Source organism: Cynoglossus semilaevis, chromosome 2 (genome assembly GCF_000523025.1).
Source record: "Cynoglossus semilaevis isolate Cse_v1.0 chromosome 2, Cse_v1.0, whole genome shotgun sequence".
Classification (NCBI taxonomy): domain Eukaryota; kingdom Metazoa; phylum Chordata; class Actinopteri; order Pleuronectiformes; family Cynoglossidae; genus Cynoglossus; species Cynoglossus semilaevis.
The window spans coordinates 15199184-15209251 of NC_024308.1; the positions used below are offsets into that span (position 1 = coordinate 15199184).

General features: G+C 39.6%; 1 protein-coding gene across 1 annotated transcript in view; it reads right to left on the reverse strand.

Moving 5' to 3' along the window:
• Positions 1-263: 263 nt before the first annotated feature.
• The window catches only part of inpp5d (inositol polyphosphate-5-phosphatase D), a 13513-nt gene continuing 3708 nt past the window's right edge, over positions 264-10068 (reverse strand). The window contains exons 4-28 of the mRNA XM_008338605.3: positions 9160-9295; positions 8933-9077; positions 8706-8846; positions 8530-8617; positions 8361-8438; positions 7523-7600; positions 7314-7437; positions 6915-7021; positions 6700-6802; positions 6420-6616; positions 6225-6342; positions 5906-6002; positions 5672-5810; positions 5278-5386; positions 5096-5184; positions 4070-4151; positions 3811-3900; positions 3610-3720; positions 3447-3526; positions 3253-3340; positions 2311-2457; positions 2150-2213; positions 1887-2066; positions 1306-1748; positions 264-663 (exon numbers count right to left, since the gene is read on the reverse strand). Coding sequence (XP_008336827.1) covers positions 623-663; positions 1306-1748; positions 1887-2066; positions 2150-2213; positions 2311-2457; positions 3253-3340; positions 3447-3526; positions 3610-3720; positions 3811-3900; positions 4070-4151; positions 5096-5184; positions 5278-5386; positions 5672-5810; positions 5906-6002; positions 6225-6342; positions 6420-6616; positions 6700-6802; positions 6915-7021; positions 7314-7437; positions 7523-7600; positions 8361-8438; positions 8530-8617; positions 8706-8846; positions 8933-9077; positions 9160-9295 — 3075 coding nt within the window. The 3' untranslated portion in view covers positions 264-622. The remainder of the gene's footprint in view (positions 664-1305; positions 1749-1886; positions 2067-2149; positions 2214-2310; positions 2458-3252; positions 3341-3446; positions 3527-3609; positions 3721-3810; positions 3901-4069; positions 4152-5095; positions 5185-5277; positions 5387-5671; positions 5811-5905; positions 6003-6224; positions 6343-6419; positions 6617-6699; positions 6803-6914; positions 7022-7313; positions 7438-7522; positions 7601-8360; positions 8439-8529; positions 8618-8705; positions 8847-8932; positions 9078-9159; positions 9296-10068) is intronic.

Sequence of the window (10068 nt, forward strand, 5' to 3'; positions counted from 1 at the left end):
CTGTTGAAGTGCATTTTTATTTGTATATTGTTGAGAAATAAAAAAAATAAAAAAGAACACTACTCAATTATATTACTCTAATGTTCACGCCTTCACGATTTTATCGGTTCAAATGTGTCAAGTGTTTATTTAAAAGGCTAAAGAGAAGAGAAAAGGCGAGCTGGGTATGTTATCTTCATCCAACTTATGGTAAGAAATGACCAATTAGCATTTAAGCTACTGTATATAAAAATAAAACTCCACAAGGTCAATAAAAACGGGAATTCGGTTTCAATATTTACATTTATTGAGAGCATTTGTTTAACTTTGAGGAAAACATAAATGCTATTTTAAGATAGTATAGTAAGGTATAGTGTAAAACTCACATCAAATATAGAATAATTATTTTATTGGGGGTTTTTTTTCTACATTTCTATGCACATCAGATACAGTAATCACTTTGACCTTTGACCTGTTATATTTACATAACCCTTAGGCTATAGTTCTACCTTCAAAAGCAAATTCTTTGCATATTTTCTTAGATAATAAGTGTGTACTACACACAGGGGCGACAAGACTTACATACATACATAGACAAGTTATACAGTACAATCAGTCACAGCATTGACACAGGTCCCTCATTTCACTTAACACTCCAGCCAATCTTGGGAATTTCGGAATCTCCTGGAGAAAGAGAAGGAGAAGAGGTTCTATTACATTTGTCAGGAGAACATGAGACTTCATGTTATCATTGTAGCTCTTCTCAAACACTTATAAGGCGCCTGAAATAGCGGTAGGCGACATTGCTTATTAAAATGGTAAATTCACAAAAAACGACATTGCTTATTAAAATGGTAAATTCTAATTTACTAAGTTCTTGGTCGATAGTTTTAAATTTTAGTTAGTTGATTAGATCTGTCAGCTAAATTTATTTAATGTGATTTATTTGAAGTGCTATTCTTGCTCAACTATTATGTCTTTCCAATAGCCTCTTCTCTAACTTCTCTAACTGTCTCATGTCCTTATTTGTTTCTCTAGTTACCGGGCAGATTATTTTTCTTTTTTTCTTTTTTTTTAAATCTAACTCATACAGTAATATACATTTTTTAATACATTAATGAGTCATTGTCATTGACGCCCACGTAATTTACAATTGATTTTTGGTTACGTTTTCATCTTTGAAAAAGAAGATCGTTCAACTAACCTTCACTGAAACACAATCAAGCTGCTGTGCGACTCACAGTGCGGTTCGATCCCATTATTCTTGTAAATATTTTTGTGTGTATATATAATTTATAATTGGAATTTACCAGGATATTTCCTTACCATCTTTCTGAGACTGTGATTGGCCAGGCCTTGCAGGGAGTCTGAGTTTATTGGGGAGTTCAGAGTTGTCTCTGTAGTCTCTGGGTTTTAGGGTTTGAGGATCTCCCGGTCGAGATTTAGCTGGTAAAGGAGGCCGGCTGGGTGAAATTCCCCCCTCGGAGCGGGAGGGCACCACAGGTTTCTTGTGCGATGAAGGATGCAAAGTGTTGACCGCTGGTGATTGAGGTTTGTTCTCAGAGCAGGTGAAGGAGCGGTTGCGTGGGGTGGGCAACGGCGGACGCTCGCCGTCTGCTTCTACTGGAGGTTTGCATCCATACATTGATTCTGGGGTGAGGAGGTGGTTCCTCTGCTGGAGGTCCTGGTCCTTGACTTGACCATGGGTTTTACCCATGGCTCCATAGAGAGGGTTGTCGAACATTTCTGACGGACTTTCATCTTCAACCCTACACGGGGGGAGAAAAAAAAGTGTTAGCAGCAACACAGTTTTACTTTGACTTTCCTCTGCTCTTGCTCCTCTTTCATTTGACAAAAAAATGTAAATTTCAAAAGAGTTTCAGGTCACATCTGAAGGACGCACTTACACAGGGTTAGGTTTGACTGAGTGACAGCGTGCTGGGGCATCATAACCACATTTTCCGGCGCCTGGAAGATTCTTTGTCGGCATGCTGTAACTCCAGCCTTTTTCGATCACGTTCTCACTTCTGTAGGACAGTCCCATGTAGCTGGGATTCGAGATATCGTGTCCTGCAGCCGAAGAACTTCTGTCAACGGGGGAGACAGACAGATATTACAACAGCAAGTGCAGCCTGCGACACGGCGAGGTCAAAGTATAACGTTTTCTCACTTGTAGTCACCACCGCCTTTGCCTTTGGAGGCGACGTGGTCATCTCGCTCAACTTTGATGAAATCTGAAATCATAATGAGATAAAAAAAAAAATTGATGATATAAGAATGTCAGCTGGCCTCCTTAAAAAAATCAGGTCTTCAGGTGGTTTTCTTACTGACCGTAAAGCTTTTCAGTGGTTTTGCTCTCGGTGGTTTGTAACTGGATGCCACCTGTCAACGTGCCTGTCTTCTCTCCGTGGTGAGTCAGTATGACCTGAAACTCAGTGTAGGAGAACTGGGCAGCACGCAGGGCGACACAGCCTTCACCTTTCATATATATAAAAAAAACAGGTTTGTTCAAGTGTGGGCGTTTAGAATGCCGACACAGCAGATCCTGGCTTCCAACAGCTGCACTTTGCTCTTGGTGCCAAGCACCAAGAATGAGGACTCTGAAGTCGGTGGTTTGTTTCCACTGTCAGCATTATTGCAGTATTGTCGTGTACAATACTTGTACCTTAAAGATGGATCACAGGTTTAAATACCATTAGGCCTCTTTATGAACATGTTCATTCTCTTAATGTTAGGACTTTACAATAAATGTTTACCTATTTAAACACTGGACTTTTGTATAAATAACCTGAAAACTAAACATAAACTTTGCAACAAAAAAAAGTTTTTTTTTTTTTTGAGTGAACATTTCAGTGTTGGAAATAAAGATTCTATCCATTAAAAAAATGATGTATCTTTTTTATTAAATTAGTTTTACTTTGTTCTTTATTTTGTCAACTATTTTTAAGTAAGTCCTATTGTATATTGTTATTTATTATTGTTATTATTATTATTATTATTATTGTTATTGTTATTATTGTAGCAGCAGACAGCAAAGTCAAACCTCAACTTGAGTCAGTACCTCACAAGTTCTTTACTTTGTTCTTTATTTTGTCAACTATTTTTAAGTAAGTCCTATTGTTTATTGTTATTTATTATTGTTATTGTTATTGTTATTATTGTAGCAGCAGACAGCAAAGTCAAACCTCAACTTGAGTCAGTACTTCACAAGTTCACAATAACACAATAACAAAGATGATTATTTTTTATCATGGTAAAAATCTGACTCATTACCATATGACTCGTCACAGTCTGTTGACTTCACACAGATGAGGATGTGCTGGTCCAGAAGATACTCAGGGTCAGATATAATTGGAGTGAGCTAAAAAATAAATAAATAAAGGGATATAATTGACACATATATTAACATATTGTAAATAAAATCAAATTAAAAAGTAAAATAACAGAGCTGGATCCGCTTTTTTTACCACAACTTGGTTGCCAAACCAGACTTTGATGGACCCGTCTGAATGCTCTGTGTTTTCTCCCTCCAGTGTTTTCACAGTTTCTGTAGACATTCACGGACAAAATAGTTTTACTTCCAAGCGGAACAGGAGCGATGTGTTGAGAAGACAAAACGACCAGACTTACTCTCTAAGAAGCTGGAATGATATTCAATGAAGAACTTGGTCTTCGATTTAGTCAACAACATGGCCACACAGTTCATGATTTGGATCCCACCTTGAGGTGCAATTTCGGGATCTGAAAATAAAATGTACACGTGTACTACATGTCTGTACTGTACACCATGCAACCCTGGGTAATACACTGAGACGTAGGGTGTGGACGTACCCTGCTTGGAAACATACTGTGAAGCTACTCCAACTTCAAAAGAGGCAAATACGGGTGAATGGTCACTTGTCATAATGTCATTGGTGCAGCCTGCAGGTTGAAGAAGATTCATAGGAGTGGGTCTCAGTTACAGTCTGTTCTGAACATGAACTTTTAATCATCAACTTATTATTATGTATTTTATTTACTCTTCAGTTACTAATACATTATCAGTAAAATACATTATAAACAATATAAAATCGCTGCTCATCCGTCTCACCGTAGGCTTGGCAGACAACGTGAACCAGTGGATAGGACTTCCTGAGAACACGGTCGCACCACGAGGGTAAGTTGTATTTTGTCTGTCGGGTTTGGTACACACATATTAAAACAGAACGCCGCAGACAGGAAATCACAGGTTTCAACACTGGTATGACTGAATATTAAAATAGGTTGTAGGAGTATTAGGGTCACAATATGAATAAAAGAAGTTTAAAAAATGACGGTAAAGTTATGAGAAAAGAGGTAACGTTACAAGAAAAAATATGTGAGTCACACATTGTTAACCCTAAGTGCGAAAGAATGACAAATGCGGAGAAGCTTATGCTAACGTCTTATGCTAATATCTTATGCCAATGTCGCCCCTACCGATATTATTGGCCTGTATTATGCTAATATCTTATGCCAATGTCGCGCCTACCGATATTATTGGACTGTATTAGCATAACTGTGTAATATCTGTAGGAATCATTATTGGTTTTAGCTCCGATAATGAAAACCCAATGATGCAACGCCTGGGTTTGACCAAATATGTTGGAATCGCTTTAAAAAATTATAATGTACAGAGTAGAGTGCCTCTAGTGGTGCATCGTAATAAGAGTCGACAATGAGTTATTTCCACGACAGGATATGATACCGTATGTGATATGACCTAAAAATAGTTTGACGAAAAACGTCTCTCTAAATTCGTATTGGTTGATATCGGAATTGGTAATATCGGCATATCGGATATTCGATAGATGACAAACTGTTAATATTGGGCATCCCTAGTTTGTACTAATATAATGACACAATGTTAGGACTTTTCTAAACTATTTTTGTCTTAACGTAACAACTTTTTTCTCATAAACTTTTCTTCTTTTTTCATGTTACGACTTGTCTCGTGACTATTCTCTCCGTACCCTAATGAGCCATGTGACCTGGCATCAAACCTTTGGCCTAGATTCGGCTATGTTCTGTGTTGAATGAGAGCATGACAGGAGGCCAACAGTGAGAAGACATCTGACTAAATATACTGACAGCTCACCCCTGTGGCTTTGGCTTTCGTGTAGGCGTACTTCTCCCTTGTGTCTCTTTCAAAACGATAGGTGGGTGCAAAAGTGATTTCCTCCTCGTCTACGATCAAACACAGAGTTGCAGTTTTAAACAAAAACCGCTGTGCAACAGGTCTTTTGTCTGAAAAGGTGTGGAAAGCGGGTCACGTCTCACCAAAGTGCAAAAAGACCTTCCTGTCCTTTCTCTCTATGTTGAGCTGGTCTTTAATAAGCAGTTCCTGGTACTGCTGCTGTTTGATTTTCGACACAATGTACTCGGCTTCCTGTAAAGGGAAACAGTAACTCGTTTTGCCTAAAAGTGCTTGTGGCTAACAATTCAGATACCTATATACCTCATATAAAAAATAAGTCCATGTTTTTCTCCTTTGTTTCCATACAAACAAGTACAAGTATATTAGATATTTATTATTGTTAATTCATATTTAATGAAATCTTACAAAAAATATCCTGGAAGTCCAAGTATATCTCTCAGTCCTGACTTGCTCTACTCCAAGAACATTTGGTCATAATTCGGTGACTGTAGATTAGAGTGTAGCAGTGCAACTCACCGTAGACGGGAACTCAACACGGTAGTTCAAATCACCGAGCCAGAAGAGGTGGGTGAATCTATTTGTGATGTCAAACGGATTTAACTTCTTGTCTCCCAGGTTCAGAAATCGTAAAATGTTGGTGTAGTTCTGATTACGTCTGCGAAAGGAGCAACAGAATTTAGCTTGCCTCTTTTACGCATGAGAGTTTTTATGATAATAATAATAATAAAGAGAGTGTTATCCGCTACTGACCTGAGTTTCTTTTCACTGCCTGAGGTGAGGTGACTGTTGACGAAGCCAAAAGAGGTACCGTTGAACATGAAGGACACTCCCACTGCTCCCTTGTTTCCTGAATGTAATTTGGTGCAAATGGGGTAAAAGTCTTGTATTAAAAATCTTTCTATCTGTCTATCTATCTATCCATCCGTCTGCCTGTCCGTCCATCCGTCTGTCCATCCACCCATCTATCTAGCTAGCCAGCTAGCTACTAGCTAGCTAGCTAAGTAGCTAGCCAGCTTCCTAACTTCCTAACTTTCAAACCAATTGTAACATTATTTGGCGTTCAGCTTACCCAGTGTGTTGGCAATTCCTGTTTTCACACTGTTAGAACAAACGTGCGATATCCTATTCTCATGCTCAGGCCTGGCAAGGACCACAATTCGAATATTCCACAGAGTGTGAATCGCAACCTGGAAATTACCGGTGAAATCTGTTAGGAACGACAGTCGAGCTTCTCCACACTTGCTTGAACCTCCGTGAGACTTACCTGTTTAAAACTGATATCTGTGAGGTTCCTCAGGGCTCCTTTGATTGTATCTACCCATTCCCTCTCACCTAAGGTGTCCTCCTGAGTCCCAATCACGTAAATATCATGCGGGATGTGGTCGGCGGTATCATCTCGTGTCTTTCCCTGGCCCTTACACTGAAACCAGGAGCTGATGTTGTGGGGAGGGCTGGCATTCCCTGCAGGTTTCATTAGAACAATCCTCATAACTTTGTCTTTGTTAGGGTATCTCATGACCTCATACATTCACGATGTCTCTTACCCATGTTCCAGGTGCCGACAAACACTGAAATCATGTCGGGTTCAGGCTTTTCTGAGTGCTTGTTCTTCATTTGCTGCAGTAGTTGACAAAAACCCTCCCTTTTCTGGTGAAAGACATTCAAATTCATTGGGGACAGAAATAATGAAGAAGAAGAAGAAGAAGACGGAGTAGAAGGCGAAGAAGACGAAGATACTCTTGGCCGTGCGTTGTGTTACCTTTGTGTCGTTGAACACAATGTCTTTCTTTACAGTCTTCTCTTTCTCTGTCTCCAAGGCGATGGCAAGTTTGGTTTGCAGTTTTTGAGATTTCACCAGCTGGAGAACTGGAACGAATCCACAGCAGTCAGTTATTGCTTCTAACCCAATGTAAACAGACTTATAGGCGCTAGCAAAGTACGGCTAATGCTAATACAAACACATAACGTACATGTTGACATTGTTATTGTTTATGAAGGGGTAAAACCAAGCTGGATGTGGCAAGCAGACTTGTGTCTGGAAGGTTGCAGGTTCAAATCCACCAGCCACCAGGTGCCACTGTGGTGCACTGTACATGGCACTGCCCCCTACGTTTCACCAAGGTGAAGGGTTAAAGAGATCAAGTAAAAGAACGTTTACTTTTATTGTGAGCATAGAACTTGTCTTCAGGTCCGTCCTTTGACTTTTTCATGTAGAGTTTCCCAGCTTCCACGTCAACTTTCAGGAACATCTTTGTGGAAATGCCAAGAGACTCTTGTTTTACCTGAAAGTAACACAAACAAAGAAACTTGTCTCTTTTTTTCTTCTTCTTTAGCGGTTAAATGATATTAAAAAATATCGAAAAGCACCTCAAATACAACGACTGGAATGAGAGATTTCCTGTGTCCTCTTTCATGTCCAACAGACTCAAACATGCAACTTTTAGCCTAAAAAGAGCATTAGATAGCATGTGTTAATGTGATAGCAGTCGCTAATGTAACTTATGGACATAGAGTAATACCTTGAGATACAAGCGTCCTGACCTTGAGATACGAGCAAATCTTTGCTTTGAGATACGAGTAAAGATCTGAGATACGAGCACGCTTACAGACGCCGACGCTAGGTGGCATAGCATCTCCCACGAGTCTTCCTTATTATGTTTGCGTTATTTTCTCTCTATTTTGTGCATTATTCTTCATAATAGTGATGAGTCCGAAGAAAGTGAGTGGTAAGGATGGTGGTGAGAAGAAGAAACACATGATGACCATGAAAATAAAGCATGAAATTGTCGATAAATATGAGCATGGTGCCCACATGAGTGATCTAGCACGCAGGTATGATCATGGTACATCCACGATGTGTACCATCCTAAAGCAGAAGGATGCTCTCCCTCCTCCTCCGCACATGCCGCCATTAGCCGCTACTGTATCGTACTATAATTTACCATATACTATCATTTTTTTGTGTGTTTATGTCTCTATAGCAATTAAAAACATGTTTTTTCCATCGTTTTTAGCACTAATATGGGAGTTTTTTAAAGGGCCGGAACGGATTCATTTTTTTTTTCTGTTATTTCTTATGGAAAAACATGATTCGAGATACGAGCATCTCAGGTTACGAGCTCAGTCCTGGAACGGATTATGCTCGTATCTCAAGGTATTACTGTAACTCTTTCAGCATGTCCACCGATTAGCCACATCACACCACCTTATCTTCTATTGAATAGAGCAGCTTTGTCAGTTGTTCGAGTCTGATCGACACAGCTTGACCCGATTCCACTGAAATCTGGAGGGGGAAAAAAAAAGCAAAGTTCTTGTGATGATTAGACCTTTCCTCTGTCCTCGTGAAATAACGCTAAAGGACAGCGAGGCGCTACTTTTGGATATGGGCCAATCCCTGGGGACAGCTGTTGGTCCAATGCTTTATGGAAAGCCTGCAGAGCTGGTAGGACATTGGAAATTTCACTATCGCAGAGAGAAAAACAAAAGTCAAAGAAAAGCTAGCAAAGTGCTTCGGTTTAAGTCGCTCTGTTTGTTTAAACGGTGCATTCACCTGTTCAGGTTCTTGCAGATTGACATTATTAGTTTCCTTAGTCCGGGAAGATTTGGGTTACCGTTCTGTATTTGTTCAACGTCCAAGCAGATTGAGTTACTAAAGTATTCTTGTATCGCCAAATGATGCTCCTCGGGGATTCTGATGAAAACAAGTTCAAGTTTAGGTTCAACCTGTCGGACAGTTTTTTGCTAATCCCCGATGACGTGTTTGTGAGTGTGAATTACGTGGACATGTCCATATGCTGCAGTCTCATCAGGTACATGTCGGAGAGAGATTTGGACAACGTCTCAGAAGACTTGTGGTCGGGTTCTCTGACATCACCGGCTGTGAAGGTTCTGGGTGGAAGCTGTGGTGGAAGATCGGGGCATTCTGGAGAAACACAAAAAAACATTTTTAATGACATCAGTTTTGGCTAATGTTGCCCCTGTTTGGACGGAGAGCAGTGTTTGACCTTGTTCCTCCTCGGCCTCCTCCTCCCTCTGGACTGAGTGCTGCAGGTTGGTGATCAGGCCCATGTTGGGACTGAAATAAGCATCCACCAGCTCCGACAGCGTCATGAAGAACCGGATGGGAACGCCCTCGGATGCCTGGATACAGCAGAGTACAGAAAGGGTACGATTTTACCAAGTTTCTTTGGGGGCAAAATCAAGTTTTAAAGTGACATCAAAGACACATTTTTTAACTCAGTTTACCTTTACTGCATAGGCATCTCATGACGCATCTTTATCTAATCCAAGATCAGCCAGGATTTAGGTTAACAGTTAGCCCTCAGCTCTCAGTGCGAGTTTCCTCCTTTTTTTTGTAAGCGTCTCTTCTCCGGATAAATTAGTTTTTCAGTTCTCATCAGTTACAGTAGTTTTTTTGTAATTTTGCATCGTTATTATTTATATGTCAAATATATATACAGTATATTTGACATATAAATAATAAAGATACAAAATGTATATGTCAAATATATATATATGTATTTATATTTGACATATAAATAATAAAGATACAAAATTACAAAAAATATATATTTTTTTGGTGTTGCCTGGAGCAGGGGTGTCCAATATAAGGCCGCGGACCAAAGCTGGCCCGCTAGGGGGTTCAATCTGGCCCGCTTGAGGAATTTTGTAAGCAAGAAAAATGCACAAAAAATCACTCCATGATAATGATGTTTTGTAAAATTAAATTAAATTAAGTTAAACATGAATATTTTCTAATATACTTCCACTTCTTTGCATGCAAGCTAAGGATCCTTTAAAATACCTTGAATGAGTCAAACTGCGTCTTTGATGTGGTACTGTTTTATTTTGACTGTAACTGCAGACCCAGAAAGTTCCATTACAACAGGCTGTCAGAAGAGGCCTAGCTGTTG